Source organism: Pituophis catenifer, unplaced genomic scaffold, assembly GCF_029215685.1.
Source record: "Pituophis catenifer annectens isolate HBS135680 unplaced genomic scaffold, rPitCat1.0.hap2 SCAF_19, whole genome shotgun sequence".
NCBI classification, from domain to species: domain Eukaryota; kingdom Metazoa; phylum Chordata; class Lepidosauria; order Squamata; family Colubridae; genus Pituophis; species Pituophis catenifer.
In genome coordinates this window covers 1171055-1187161 of record NW_027256899.1, presented here as the reverse complement: position 1 = coordinate 1187161, position 16107 = coordinate 1171055, and the positions used below count along the sequence as shown (strand labels likewise).

The 16107-nt window shown below is 48.5% G+C and overlaps 1 protein-coding gene across 1 annotated transcript in view; it reads left to right on the top strand.

Moving 5' to 3' along the window:
* Window positions 1-15597: 15597 nt before the first annotated feature.
* LOC139326222 (vomeronasal type-2 receptor 26-like) overlaps window positions 15598-16107 on the top strand; it is a 94405-nt gene continuing 93895 nt past the window's right edge. Inside the window, exon 1 of the mRNA XM_070956378.1 lies at window positions 15598-15824. Coding sequence (XP_070812479.1) covers window positions 15598-15824 — 227 coding nt within the window. The remainder of the gene's footprint in view (window positions 15825-16107) is intronic.

Below are 16107 nucleotides of genomic sequence, written 5' to 3'. Positions count from 1 at the left end.
TTCTTGAAATAAATAAACGGTGTGTGGAAGATTGTGAGGAGACAAATTTCTTGGAGAAATGGGAGCATGTTAGCAAGACAGAAATATAGAAGGAATGTATGGAGCAACGTTGATGCCCTCATTTCTCAGTACATTTCACCCAAACTGCTCTGGCAACTGAGACATTTCTTTTTGTTTACACAATAACTCTTTCTTGAGGGTAGCAACAATACAAGGCTTACATCATCTATTAAATGAAATATGCATATGTATGATTGTCATTTTCTCCTCCTTTCCTGGAATGTATAAATATGAGTGTATCCTTTTGTCTGGAAAAATTTCCTCCCACTATTTTCTGGGGAGAAATTCCTCCAATGGACACTGAATAAATAACAACTGCCGTGAGCCTGGATTATTGGTTTTTTGGCTCCTGTGTTTTTTTCCACAGAAACTGGTGTCAGGAGTGAGAGTCACATTCTTCCATCTGTCACCAGGGACAACAGATGGGGCAGCCCTATAGGGTGAGTGTTGGGAGATTGATCCCATAACCTTCCCACTGCCACATAAAGGCACCATAGGAGCTTCTGTCAGACCACAGTCTGTGTCCAAGTGTCTCTTGTGGCTGGAAAGGTTTGTGGTCCCTTCCGTCCCAATTTCTCAGCCTGCCTGGCCCTGCTGTGAGCTCAGCCAAGCGATGTCTGGAGGCATCCAGGAACTGAAGGGGAATTTGGCTTTGCGGAGTGAATGGGACCCTCTGTGTGGAAGAATGGAGACTGACCCAGAGGTTCTGTGCAAACTCCCTTTTTCCTATTGTCTGAATGGAGGAATTCAGCTGATTTTAGGCAGGGAGGGAAGTGGATGATGGGGCTCAGGCGGACTCTGGGGAAGGAATCTTTCCCAAAGAAACAGGGAAACTTGCTGTGTCCCAGGGCTGGGAGGGGGTCCAGTGTCCCCAAACTGCAAAAAAAGGAGTGAGTGAAATTGGAAGGGATGATTAAAAAAAAACTTTTCCTCCTTGTGAGAAGAGAAATTCCTGAATCTGCACAAGGCTAGGAGAGATTCCATGAAAAAAGAAGCAGGAAAGCCGGTTTTTATTTTTGTTAGATTTTATTTTCATTGTTTTTATTATTTTTTCAAATAACTAAAGCAGGTAAACATGTCCAACTCTTCTTCTTCCTCCTCTTTTCCCCACAACAATCGCCCTGTGAGGTGGGCTTGTCTGAAAGAGAGTGTCTGTCCTGAGGTCAGCAAACAGGCTTTCAGGGCTAAGGCAGGACTTGAACTCAGGATCTCTTACAACTTGGACTGATGCCTTAACCATTGTCACTGTTAAGGCAGGGCGGATATTGGGCAAAGGCCCTGCTGGTCCCCACTGCCGCCTCGTCTTCCAGCAGGACCCCAAGTCCCCCCTCCCCCCTGGGTCTTTCTGGGGTAGAGCAGCCCCATCCGAGAGCAAAGGAGAGAAACTCCAGGACACAGAGAGAGCCCCCCCCCCAACGCCTTGGGTTCTGGAGGTGGGTCCTTGCAATAGTCATTGTCATTAAGTGAGTATTTCGGCTGGTCACTCTGCAGGTCCCAGAGGAATGAAAGCCCACCTACCTTTGGTGTGGTGGGATCAGCCCCATGAATAGGATGGCTGCATCCAGGCGGTTTTCTTGAGAGCAGGAGAGGTCGGCCTCTGCCTTTTTCTCTCTCTCTGCTTTTTCATTTTTTTCTCAGTTTATAATATAAAATGCAGAAATGCAGGAGAAAATGGGAGGGAAAACGGGGGAGGGAAAAGGGAGAAAAAGCTTCCGGCTCCCTTCTCAACCGAACCCTGGCATCTCCTGGTGGTCTCCCAACCCTGTTTAAATCCAAGCCTGCTTCAGCTTTTCCAGATCCGTCCGCTGCTGCATCCTTAAGATAGTCCTTGACTTACGACCAGTATTGCAATTGCTAAGCTGGGTGGTCGTTAAGTGAGTTGCTCTCAGTTTTGCAATGTTTATGCCATGCTTATTAAGCAAATCGCTGCATTGTTTAGTGAATCAGGTGGTCATTAAGCAAGTTCAGTTTTCACCTTTGATGTTGCTTGTCGTATTTCCATGCCGTTGTCAGGAGCACGTGACCATGGGGATGCTGCTTTCAGTCATACTTGCGAGGACCCGTCATAAATCCCTTTTTTCAGGGCCATCAGAACCTGGGACTTTCCTGGTTGTAAGCAGAAGACGACTATGGGGTCCTTGATTAGGGACGGTGTGAAATTGAATTCCTGCGTTTCTTCAGCCACCTTCTCCCCATCTCTTCTTCAGCTGAATGATCCCTGATCCTTCCTCCCATTTCTCTTCCAACTCCTCTTCAGCTGGGCCTGGAGAGGAAAACCTGGATTCCCTGGCTCTCTAATGCCGGACTCCAGATACAAGGGACAACGTTTCAATTTGGACTGCACCCCCAAACAAGGGGAACAACCTGTGGCTTCCCAGCTCTCCAGACAACTGACAGCTGTCCGTTCAGATGGACGAGTTCTGGTTGACCCGATTCAGGGCTTGCTTGTAAGAGCCCTTTAAGATTCAGTGGATAAGCCCCGCCCCCAGGTGAAGGCAGCCGTTGGTGGTTATTTTTCAAATCTCAGGCCCAGGCCAATCAGAGCCTTAGCTTGTGATGTCAGAGGCTCCTCCTGAGCTCATTGGCTGGAGCTCACCATGGTAACCTCCAGCATCCTTGGGGAGTCTGGACCACATCATGGAGGCTCTGCTCAGCATCCCTGGAAAGTGGCTGGATTGGATGGCAGCACTGGGGGCATTGCAGGGCCTCCCTCGCCTGGGCTCCTCAGGAGGCAGAGACCCTCCCCTTTAAGGCAGAATTAAGGGGGGGGAGATGAGTGAAATGGGGTTCAACCAAACACGACAGACGTGCTGATACCTGCCGTGTCTGCAGCCTCCATACCTGTCACCAAACTCCTCATCCACCATCTCGAAGGTCCTTGTCTCGGGAAAGGGGCTGGGGCCGGGCGGCTGGGGGGCAGCGATATCAACTTGGGAAAAAATTGGCTTCGGGATGTCCCAGTTGGAGAGGCATTGAGACCCCAAAGCTGGAAACTGACCTGGGGAAATTAACCTAAAAAGGGATTCCGTTGGCCAGATGTAGTTATTCCCCAAACAGACTCGGTCTGGTGATTGACTTATTTATATGTTTTCATTTTTTATTGCTTAGATTTTTATCCACCTTTATTGTTTCTCTAAATAGCTCAAGGCATGAATATACTGAAGATGCCTTTGCCCTCACAACAACCTTGTGAGGTAGGCTACGGCTGAGAGGGAGGGACTGGCCCAAGGTGACCCTCCAGGCTTTCGTGCCTTGGATGGGACTGGTAAGTCCTTGGAGGGGGGGCTCTTTCCTAATCCGAATGGTCACCTCCTCCTTTCCCTGTGATCAGAAGCCCCCTAGCAGTGCCAGAGATGGCCGAATTGATCGATCGCTGATTCTGACTCCTTTGGAGAGTTTTGATCGATGAGATGCCTCGAATTGGAGCCAGAATCAAATGGGAAGTCGGGACAGTTTGAAGGGAGACCAGTTGTGATGGATTGTCTCAGTGTTTCTCAAACTGGGCCCCTTGAAGGCATCTGTGGACTTAAGGCCGGTTAGCAAAATGTCCCCTGAACTGAGAGAGGAAGTGACTGTGTCTCTCCATTTTTCAAACAGGTCAGCACCAGGGAAGAAAAGGTCCTTGAGGGAAGATCCTTGGGGAATCTCTCAGCGAGCAGTGATGGCCTCCATCTCCAGATTAACCGGCTGAGAGATTCCTTTGACTTTCAGATCCAGGAATTCAAGAAAGACAAACAACAGATGGAAGAGCAGCACAGTTGTCTCAAGCAGACATTGGATCAACTTCAGACCACAACAGAAGACCTGCAGAAAACTCTGCTGGAGAACAAATGGAGGTTGGACCATGCCAACACGATGATCCACCAGTTAGAGGTAGAGAACAAGTCTTTGGTGAAACACACTGAAGAAATGTCTGGGGTTACTAATCAAGTGGCCTTCCTCAGAGTTGAGAAGGCTGCCTTAGAACCTCTGAGAAACTCCTCAAAGAGGTCTTGAACCTTCTTAAGAAGTTAAGAAGCACCTCTAGAGTCTTCAGCATGAACTGGCTGAGAGGGACAAAAGTTCCACTTTATGGAGAAAAGCCCCTCCATCCAACTGAGGCAGAAAGTCACCCCTCTTCAGAATGTGAGGGGAAATGAGAAGAAGCACCTCAACAATCGGCATCAGCAGCAGACCTGTGTTTACCAGGCCACAATGGAAGACCAGCAGAAAACTCTGGAGGACAACAAAGAAGGAGTGAACCAGGTCAGAATGGCCATCCAAGAATCAGAGCTGCAGAACAGGCGTTTGGAGAAAGTCAGAGAAGATCTCCACAGAGAGGTCACCAGCCAAGTGGGCTTCTTCAGAAATGATGTTGGCACTCCTGAGTGACCAGCACATGGCAGAACTTTGCTGACACTCTCTCCCCATAGCTGGAATGGAGGAATGGGGGCCTTTTACCCATTTGAGAAAGAAAAGAGACTCTTCCCCTCCCTTCCCTTGACTTGCCACCCAGTGTGCCAGGGGAGTCATGAGAGCCCTACCCTTACCAGGGGAAGCCCCTCCCTTAACCCCACCTTAACAGTCACTGCAGGACTGCCAGCTGAGCTGAAAGCCTCCCAGCCACCCAGCATCAGGGCCTGAGAGCACGGAGGAATCCCAGGGCTCCGAGCCAAGAAGGAGGGTGGAGGTGATGGCTGTGGCAGTGGTGAAGTGAGGTTGGTAACGGTGAGTCCCCAGGGTCAGATCCAACCTTCGGAGTGCCAGCTGAGGCCGAGGGGCAGCAGTGATGAGGGTGAGGGCTCTGCTGTGGGGAGAGCAGAGATCTGGGAGCTAGAAATGAGCACCCGAATGAGCCGAGCAGCTGGGAGCAGGGCAGCCGCAGGAGAGGAGGAGAAAGGAGAACAGCTAGAAGCCGAAGTGGGAGCTGAGGGGTCTGCAGGAGATGCCCAGAGGCAGCAGAGACCCCCGGAGGCCATAAGGCTGATGGAGCTGGTGACAGAGCTGGAAGACAGGGCTGGGTTGAGGGTCTCGGGGGCAGGCAGAAACTCCTGCTGCTCCAGAGGCTGCAAGAGAGGAGCAACAGGAGGGGGAAGCCGGGGGCCACCAAGGCCAACTAGAGCTGGTCAGTGGCCGGTGGGTGGAGAAGTCGTCTTAGGGATGGTAGAACATAGGAGAGAGATTGATAGGACTGGAAGGGACTTTGGAGGTCTTCTAGTCCAACCCTCTGCTCAAGGCAGGAACTTTATACCATCCGGTTCTCTTGTCCACTCTGGAAACTTCCAGAGATGGAGCCCTCACTCCTTTGGGAGGCAACCTATTCCATTGCTTGATTCTTCCTACTGTATGAAAAATTTATCCTGACTTCTAGATTGGGTCTCTCTTTAACAACCCCCCCCCATTTCCTCTTGTCCTTCCCTCCAGTGCTCTGGAGATGGAGCCCCTCCCCTCTTCTCTGTCAGATCCCTAAAAGTGCCGGAAGATTCTATCATGGCTGCCCAATCCTTCCCACCTTGTCTCAGCCAGACATAGCAAACTCCCTCAACCGTCCATCAAGTGATTTAGACTCCAGACCTTAAATCATCTTTGTTCCTCTTCTCTTCACACTGAATCTCCACAACTTTTTCTTTTTCTAGAGTCTCAACATCTTTTTTATAGTGTGGTGACCAAAACTGGATGCGGTATTCTAGGTGCGGGTGGGGGAGGGGCTGCACTCCCTGCCCAAAAGGTTCCCCATCAACTGTCCTAAAACATCAACTGTCATTTTATGTAAATCTTCATCCATTCGAATTGATAGTATATGTACAAATACAGGTAATTTTGTGCGTAAGAACAACAACAGTAATAATATACATACTTCTTCTTTTGGAACTTTATTTTACAAAATTAGGGATTTTATTGCAGTACAATAAATTTTAGTAGTAAGCTTTCTAATCTTCTAATTTTCAGCTCTTCTTCCATCCCTTAAGGGCAGACTCTTCATCCTGGAATCATGTTTTGGCTCTAATGTTACTTTATCTTGCTCGATGAAAGAAAGAAAGTTTTGCATGTAAGTAGAGATCAGGAAATCTCTACTTTCTCCGTCTCTGCCATGGATGGTCTGAGAAAGTCCGTGTCTCACCTCCTCAGTCGCTCCGTGAAGTCCTTTCTGATATTCTCCTTTTCTTCGGTCAAAACCCTTTTCTCAGTTACAAGGCTCTCAATTTTACGCTGGAGTTCCAGTCTCTCGTTCTCCATCACACCTATGATTGTTTCTGTTCTGTAAGTTTAGAAGACCAGAGATAAATTAGCCTTCTAATTTTTTTGCTTCCATCACCAAGAATCATTAAGTTCTTAATTGTTTTTACCCTGCATTTGCTTCTATCTTATATACATAAACATATACACACACAGATATACACTTATTTCCTTTTGACCCCCGAAAAAACAGCTAGGGCTTCTTTTTTGGGGAGAGGGGGTCTTATTTCCCCCCCCCACAGTACCGGGAGGCAGGGATGAGTTGCCCCTCACACCTCCTTGCCTAACTGTCTTACCAGCAGCTTACTCTGTGAAACAGCTGATCTGCGGGTGGGCTCCTGCCGGCAGCTCCAAGGAGCACGGCCACTTTTGCAGCCTCAATCCACAGGCGCTGGGCATACAGCTATGCTGAGCCTGGCGGTCTTTGGGCCCAGCAGCCTCCACTACCTTCCACTGGAGCTACTCCACACAGAGATGAGAAGAGAGCTACAGCACCTGTCAGGGCCTGAAGTGTGCCAGGCTCAGCATGGCTGTAAGCCCGATGCCTGCAGCACCGAATAGGCAGGCAGGCCAGCATTCAGCAGCCCAAAGGCATCAGTGGGCAAGGCGACATAGGCAGCACAGCTCCACCGGTGGCTGATCAAAAAGGGGCCCTGGCAGACTGGCAGCCCAGCAGGGCTGCTGAGAGCAGAGCTGCCAGGAGGGCGAAGAGGCCCCGTGACACCAGCAGCAACAGGGGCAGCTGCTTGGCAGCCAGTACGGGGCATGCCGCAGCCGAGACGTGCCCAGCAGTAGCTTTTTCTTTCTTTCTTTCTTTCTTTCTTTCTTTCTTTCTTTCTTTCTTTCTTTCTTTCTTTCTTTCTTTCTTTCTTTCTCTCTTTCTCTTTCTTTCTTTCTCTTTCTTTCTTGTCTCTCTCTCTCTTTCTTGTCTCTCTCTCTCTCTCTCCCCTCCCTTCCCTCCCTCCTTCCTCCTTCAAAGGCTAGGAAAGAGAGACCCACCCGAGACATGCGAGGTGGGAGGCCCGAGAGAAAGCGCCTGGTCTGGGCACACAGCCCTCCATGATGAAGCCCTTCCCAGGGAGCAAAGCAAGAATTTACCAATCCTGATCCTGATGGTGAGCTCCAGCCACGGCAGCGGTGGCGGAAGGAGAGCTCCAGAGCGGTGGCAGTGGTGCTCCGGGAGGGCAGCCCTCAGGGCCCCGGGAAAGCGCACAGCCAGGAGTTGCCACTTTGGGTCCTCCCAGTCCAGAAAACGCTGCAGGCAGCAGAGCTCTCCTGTTGGGAGTGAAGTCGGACCCAAAGCTAAATTTCGCTGTGCTGCGAAAGACTCTTTCCCATCCCCAGCAAGAGCAGCAGGGGAAAGAAGCAGCTGCTGACCCAGAAAACACGCCCACAAAATAAGCCACGCCCACAGAACCCGTAGGGAAGATGTTTAGATTTCGCCCCTGTTCTCCTGCCTTTCAGCCCTGCACAGGTAACTCTGCAACCTGTGGAAGCAGATCACACTGATCCAGAATTTTATATTTTATATTTTTGAGATGCAATGTAGACTTACGTGGCATTCTTCTCCCTCACACTCCTCAGCGTTTCCCCCCCGGATGTTGTAGGAGCCTGGAAAAGTTAAAATAAATAACAGGTGTGGAATATACTTATAAATCAGCTCGCTCACCCTCCGCTATCCCCAACCCTCACATCTTATTATGACAGGCACAATTTTTCAGGTATAACCTCTCCTGGTTAAAGAAAAATGGGGTTTTCACAAGGTTATTTGCTATGTGAGAGAATTGATCTCTCAGCCCAGGGGTGAAATCTAACAGGTTCTGGAGAACTGGTAGCAGAAATTTTGAGCAGTTCAGAGAACCAGCAAATATCATCTCTGGCTGGCCCCAGGAGTGAGGAGGGAATGGGGATTTTGCAGTATCCTTCCCCTGGAGTGTGGAGGGAATGGGGATTTTGCAGTATCCAACCCCTGCCACGCCCACCAAGCCATACCCACAGAACTTGTAGTAAAAAAAATTGGATTTCACCACTGTCTCAGCTTGATTCGTTCACATAATAAAATGATCATATGAAAATTTGCCATCCTTAGTAACGGACACTTAGACCATTCCCCAGAAGATTTAGACTGCTTACCTGAGGGGGGCGGGGGGTGATGGACCGCTGAGGAGGAAGAGGCCCTTTTTGGATGGGGGTCAGCTGGCCGGCACCTGAAGCCTTCTGCTGAAAAGCCATGGAGGTCATGAGGACGTTGGGCCTGGACACGAGGGAGACCCCCAAGCCCAGTTAACACAGGCACCCTGGGTCCTATAGATGGGTTGGAACTATATATTACATACCTCCGTGTGCCTCCATAAACCCAAATCCAGTGTCTCTTCTGGTACCACTGGGGAAAAAAATAGACTTCTTTAAAAACACAAACTTATTGGCCGCGATTAAAGACATTCATTTTTTCAGCCACAGTTTGATCTGGGTTCTTTATTCCCCAATATTAGGAGCCAGCTGATACTTCTGGCATCTAAACTCTTCACCCTTCCTGCTCAAGTTAAGGAGATAGTGTTGTTTTTTAATTGTATTCTACCTCTATTTGTAGACTTTCCCTTCCTTTTCATTACAGGGTTGGGTAATTACTATTCTAACTGCTAAAGTTAAGTGTTATAATAAGTCTCTTTTTAATTTCATTCTACCTCTATTTGAGAACTTCCTCTTCATTCTCATCCGTTGTAGGAAATTGCCTGCCATTGTCACAGAGGAAATGCTCTTTCCTTCAGCACTCAACCCCTTGGGTGACCCAGAGCAGCCCAGGAGACCTTCTATGACACGGGCTACGATGTCACAATCTTTGGCCCAGCTGTGGGGAGAGGCCAGGGGTGCCCCTTGGGCAGCTCTGGGCCTCACAGGAGGAAGGGGTTGCAAGCCCAGATAGAGATCCTGGGAGGTCTCAGGCAAAGTCTGTGGAATAAAAAAAGAAAAAGAAAGACGGAGGGAAGCCCCCCAAGGCTCCCAGGGGAACTGAGCACACAGAACCTTCTCAAAGTGCTAAATGACTTGGGGGGGGGGATAAGAGGGGGGGTGTTGGTAGGAGGGAAGGACGAAGAGAGGGAGGGAAGGAGAGAGGGAAGGAGGGAGACAGGGAGGAGAAAACAAAGGGAAGGGAAGGGATGCTTAACTGGCTTCCTATCTGAGCACCATGAAGACTGAAGAAGTTTGCTGCAGGCACTAGAGGTGACCTTTGACTATCTCTCTGTCCAGGGTTAAAGGGATCAAGTGGATCACTCAGCCCACTCTGAATCCATCTCCCCTCTCCCTCTTCTCTATCCTGGATGCTCTGGCCCACTCCTTTCATAAAACTGACTGGCTTCCCTTCATTTCCTGGGAGGTTTATTTTGGGAGGTGGGACATCGGAGGCAGCTGGGGCAGCTGGGAAGGAGAGAGGCTGTCCGGTACAGAATTTATGGAAATATCAGATTCCAAAGTCTTTTTGGTCCAGAGGAGGAAAACCTCTTTCCCCCAAAGTGCCTGACTTTATTTATTTATTGGTTCGATTTATATGCCGCCTTTTTCCGGAGACTCAGAGTGGCTTACAATCCGTTAAGCAATAGCCTTCATACTTTTGTATATACCTGCTTAGTAGGGCTTTCGGGGGCCCCCAAGCGGTGTTCTTTTTTATACAAAGTCAGCTTATTGCCCCCACAAACTGGGTCCTCATTTTACCTACCTCGAAAGGATGGAAGGCTGAGTCAACTTGAGCCTGGTGAGATTCGAACTTGCAGTAATTGCAGGCAGCTGGTGTTACTTAACAGTGCTTTAGTCTACTGCGCCACCAAGGCTCTTATAAATAAATAATATAATAAATAAATCGGAGGCCTTGAAAGTTGCCTTAGATTGGCACCCCGGTTTGAAATTTTATTCACCTTTGCTTAGATTGCGTAAAGGCTGGGAATTGTATTTATGGTTTTGATGATGCTGAGAATCATATATAAATTGAGCAAATCAATGAGCTCCTTATAGCCAGAACTTGGACAAAGGCAGGAGCCTTAAAAGGTTTTATTTTCCCCACTCAGGTCAGTTACAGCCAGTCCTCGACTTATGGCCGTATCTTTAATAATGCTTCAAAGTTACAACGGCCTCGGATAAAGTCACTTGTGACCGTCGCAACATCCCTGGGGTCACGTGATCACAATTTCTGACCCTTTTTTTGCCAATTTCAGACATTGGGGAAGCCGGAATTGCTTAATCACAGCCTGATTCGCTTAATAACTGTATGATTTGCTTAATGACAATGGTGATTCACTCAACAACCTTGGAGATGTTGCCCCTTTGAGACCTGTATGCAGTGAAATTTCATTTTAATGTATGCCAATTAGTCTACATTTAAAGTGACAATAAAGTCTATTCTATTCTATTCTATTCTATTCTATTCTATTCTATTCTATTCTATTCTATTCTATTCTATTCTATTCTATTCTATTCTATCCTATCCTATCATATCCTATTCTAATTCTATTCTATTTCTAAGGATCAGGAATTGTGTATCAATCACAGTTATAAAAATATGGGACTGGGCTGGGCAGGGGCCACTACAACCGTTTCAATCACTACTTTAAACAAAAGTTAGCATTCAAGTGATGAGCTCAAGTTTGGATGGAGAGAGGAAAATAATCTGGAGTTGTTACAGTTTCTGTTCCGTCCCATCTTTGGATTCCAGGATTCCAGATCTCCTGGAGCAATCCCACCAATTGTTGTCAGTATATATTTTTGTTGAACCACCAAAGACTGGATTGACCCAGACGCCATTCTCACAAAGTACTAGAAACTTGAATTTGATTTGGGTTTTTTTCTCTTTCCCTTCAATAGCTGGGGTGAGATTTTTATTTCACAAATAAGAAAGCTTACACATTTTTAAAATTAAAATAAATAGAAATTCTAAATACTTTCAACCAGCACAGAATGTAATGTTAACACTATAACTATTTTAGCTATTTTCTATAAGCACTATTATAGAATAGTACTATTTTCTTTAACGTCCAATTTCACTTCATCTTCTGATCTTTCTGCTCTGCGTCTCCAATAGATTTGCTTAAGTCTGACTTTTATTAATCTTTGCTTTTAATTGCTTTATATCTCATGGATCTCACTCTAGACAGCTAAAGAACTTTTTCTACAGAGTTTGATCATTTATCTTTTTTTGGTGTTCCCTTTTTATTTTTCTTCTGTCAAAGTCTAGGTTTTCCTTTGTTTTTTAAAATATATTTTTAAATATTCCTTCGTTTTCTCTGACCCTTCCCTCCTTCTGATTCTGGGCTGCATCTGAACAGAAGAAAGCAGATTTTGCATTCAAATCCTCCAGTTGTTTTTTTTTCTCTTTAAACATTTTATTAATTATAGAATAAAATACAAAAATACAAAATCAAAAAGGAAGAGACAGGGGGAGGAGAAGGGAAAAGAGAAATGAGGGGGGAGGGAGGAAAGAAAACAAAAGCGTTGATTTCAGACTTCCTCTGTTGCAGTAAAATAAAGCATTAAAATTGAACATCTTTTTACTTTTCCGTAATAATATAAAGGAAAGCAGATTTTGCATTCAAATCCTCCAGTTCTCAGGGAAGACAAAAAATCCCGCCTCTCTCTCTCTTTAGTGGCCGCTTCTATTCCTGCCCCCTTCGTCATGACAATGATGTAGCCATTCAAAGAGGGGGAAGAGACAGTTGCCTGGGAGCTTCCCTGCCCTCAGCCTGATGGAGAAGAGGCTGAAGAAGCCAAGCCAAGGGGGGGGGGTCAGATAAAGAGCAAAATTCAAAGCTTTGGGCGGGATGAGAAAGAGGGAAAACCTTCCAGAATTGCAGAGGGAGGGGGCCTTAAGTCCCTTCCCCAGAAAAGGCTGCAATGAGGAGGGTCTCCTCAGCTGGGGGCTCTGGAGCAGTGGTGGTCCACAAGAAAATTTTAATGGTCTGCAGAAAAATTATTTGCGTTTTTTATATTCCTCAAACTATGGCCCCTGGGCCAGAGACGTGCAATTAACGTTTGTCTTGTAGCCAGCAGGGGCGCTACATCAGTCCCTGCAAACTCCATCACTTGAGCCCGGCTGGAGTTTCACGTGCCGCTCTCTGAAGTGCCCGGAGTCCCAGTGATGGGATGGGGTCTTTCGGGCACTTAGCTTGGCCTCCTGTTTAGTAGCTCCAGCCCCTCCCTCCCTCCCTGGGAATCCAGGTGCTTCAATGAGCAGCAGGCGAAACTCCTGCCGCCCAGGAGGAGAAGAGTGCACCGGAGCCCAAACGTTGGGCCTCGCTGGTCTCAGAAGCCAGGGATCCTGCAGGTATCTCAGCCATGTAAAGGTTGCCCAAATCCTCGGGTGTTCACTCCATTCGCCTGCCCTCCCAATGCACCTGGGCCTGCGGAGGGTATTGCAGAGGCTGCATTCACACAACAGGCATGACCAGGGCATTTGCGTGCTAAACTTAGTTGGCGTTGTGGCTGGTGTTCAGCTAGGACCCCCCTCCCTCCCCTCCACCAGGGCTGCGGAAGACCTCAAAGGAGCAGTGCTCTTTCTTCCTTTGCAGACTCTGGAAGGGGCAGAGAACCTCAGCGGAGATTGCAGCAGGCGGAGAGGGGAGGAGCGCAGGTGGCTTTAGTTGCAAGTGCGAAGGCTCCTATGCTCCTATGGGGATGTCGCTGCGCCAGGTGTGCCTCCTTCTCCTGGGCTGGTCATCCAGGCAAGCCAGTGCACCTGGGTGGAGGAGCTGCTCCGGGACGACCAATGGGCCAGTCCTGTGACTAGTATGGGACCGACTTTCCCACAGACATCAACAAGCTACCGTCAGTCTGCCTGTTTTCTTTTTTCCTTCACTCAGATTGACCACAAAGCTTTTCCCTGAGAGAAGGAACACAAAAGAGGTTGCTGGAAGGCTGTGTGCCCAGACCAGGTGCTTCATCTCGGGCCTCCCACCCGGAGGCCTGACAGAAGCAGAGATGGGCAGGAGGCCCAGAGAAAGCACCTGGTCTGGGCACACAGTCTCAAGCTAGGTTGACGTCCCCCTGCATCGATCCAGCAGACAAAACAGGAAAGGCGGGTAGAGAGAAACAGTCCAGTTGTCAAAGTATGCCTGAGTGGGAGCCTAGAGAACCGGAGAGCCTCTTCCCCGTCTTCCCAGGAGCCTGGGACTTCTTGCGACCGGCCCCTGAGCTCCCTTGCAGTTTGTTCTGCTGCTGCTGAGGATGGGCTGCAGCAGTCCCACCTTGGCCCACACCAGCTCCTTGCAGTCGCCCATGCCGGGATGGCTGCAGAGACTCCCCCCCTTCCAGGTCTTTTTGTGTGGGTCGGAGGGGGGCAGAAATTCCACCTTGGGGTCTGCTTCAGCCTCCTGATGTGGGGCGTTGGGCAAAGGCTGGAGGGAAGGGCTGCTGGTGGCAAAGAGCCGGAGGACCTTGTTCCAGTGGGACAGCATCATGGTCTGGAACTGGCTGACCTTCTCAGCCCACTGAGCCCCCAGGTGCCAGTACCTGGCCTTGCACTCCCGCAGGTCTTCCCTCTGCTTGGAAAGCCTATGCTCATAGTCCTCAGTGAGGTGCTTCTGCTGAGCCTCCTTCTAGGTCACATCCAGTTTGAACTGAGCTGTTTTGCCAACTCCTTTCTCGTGGTGCCTGCTTAGCTCCAACATCTGCTTCCTGTTGGGACCCTAAAGAGCCTGGGGGGGGGAAGGTGAGGAGTGGCTGGGAGGGAGGGGTGAGTAGAGGCTGGCGAGACACCCCTCAAGATGAGTGGCATCGAGTTGGCCACACCCACCCAGCCACATGACCACCTAGCCACGCCCACCCAGTCGGTCATTAGGCAGATCATATTAATGGTCCGCGGGATTTAAAATTATGAGTTTAATGGTCCCTGAGGTCCAAAAGGTTGGTGATCCCTGCTCTGGAGGGTCTGGAAGGGCCACGGGGAGCCCCATCTTCCTCAGAGTCATGGAGGGTCCCCTCCAGGGTGAGGCCAGCTGCCTTTTCCCCTAGGGCAACCCCAGATCCCCCTTGGAAGACCCAGCCCTGCATGGCTTCTCCCCCACAGGAGCCTCTCCTGGAAAGACACGGAGCCCAAGAGAGACTGGAGAAACCCCAGGGACTGCGTCCCCCCCCCAACATTCAACCCTGGGACCCATAAACCAGGTTAGTCTCTTCCCAGGTATGTCCCAGATCCCCTCCTCCTTCCTGGCCATCCTGGGCCTTCTCTGTGGGTCTGGGCTTTGCTTTCCCCTGAGTGCCCCATGCATGGAAAGAGGTGGCTGAGCAACATGGGATATGGTCTCCCCCATTTCCAGGACTCAGAAGATGGAACCTGGAGGGGGATTTTGCAGATCTGCTTCCCTTCCCCGAGGCTCCCCAGCTCCCTTCTTCCAAGAAGGGCTCCCCACTCAGCTGGGCAGAGTCCTGTCTGGCATCCTTGCAAGAGCCCCCTTGCCTGGCCTGTGCATGGGAAAGGGTGGCAGGGGAACATGGGATATGTTCCTCCCTCTCTTCCTTCCTTCCAGCGAGAGGCAGCCTTGATTTCTCCATCTCTTATAACTTCTCTCTCTCTCTCTCTCTCTCTCTCTCTCTCTCTCTGTGTGTGTGTGTGTGTGTGTGTGTGTGTGTGTGTTTGTTTGTTTGTATGTGGATGTAATTTTTTTAATTCTATTTTTTCACGAAAGCTGATTTTGTTCTTAGAAACTGGCCACACTATTGCATCAGCCCTTTTATGTGGTGCCCTTGAGCATTAGCTTTCAAAATAAAGTAGATTTTGGCTCCAACTCAGCTGGCAGCTATTTCAGATCTGTGACATACTGGCCTCTGAGATTTTCTCTTTAATCACTATGCAAACAAATATCAGGTTTATTTTTTCTTCAGCCACAGGTGCCATATATTCACTCTGGGGCCAATTTGAAGCATGGAGACTCCAAACCTCTCAATTCTAGATGACCGATTTAATTCCATCTCTGCCCCTGTTATTATGAATCACATGGAGATTATTTCCCTTTCATTTCCCTCCAGAGAATTTCCCAACAATCTTTGACTGCAAGAACTAGCTGAATTATCCAGGGATCCCTCTTGACAAGTACAATTATGATAAAAGTTTCAGCTCTGCTCTTTGGCCAGGGGAGACTTTGGGCAGAGAAATATGGAGTTTTGGGACAGGCAGAGTCTGTGCTCCTGAATGTACGTCTCTCTCCTTTCCAGATGAAGCTGAGTGTTTCTCTGTGTTGAGAAAAAGCATCTGGATATTCCACCTTGTGAGAGTCCTTTAAATTCTTCTAAATCTTCTTTAGAAACAGGAAAAGGGTTCATTGATTCACCCCATGAATTATGGACCTCCTGCTTCTGCCTCTGATGCTGCTTTTGTCCCATCCGGTCTCTGGGAAGCTGAGAATGAAATGCCCGCTGAGTTTCAAACAGGAGGATGGAAAACAACCACAGAGCTTTTACAGCCCAGGAGACCATCTCATTGGTTTAGTCATCACTGGAAATGAAATATTGCATATAAAGTTGCTTTTCAATGTGGCTCCTTCTCTTCAGTTTGTTTTCCATGATCCGTAAGTCATTCAGGGTGATGAAATTGCCCTCCCTCCATTCTAACACTCTCCTTCTTTTCTGTTTTTTATTTTTAATTTATTACTATATTGGGGAATATGTCTAATTTCCTGAATGATTTTGATTTCCATGGCTTCTCTCTTTTGTCTGATTTTGTGAAAGAGACTCAAATCCAAAAATGGGTCTGAAAAAAAGCTGAAAGGGCTGCCAATTATTTTCCTCTCTCTGTTCAATCCTTAATTTATCACTTGGATAATGAGTTTTATTTAAAGTAGTGGTGGAATC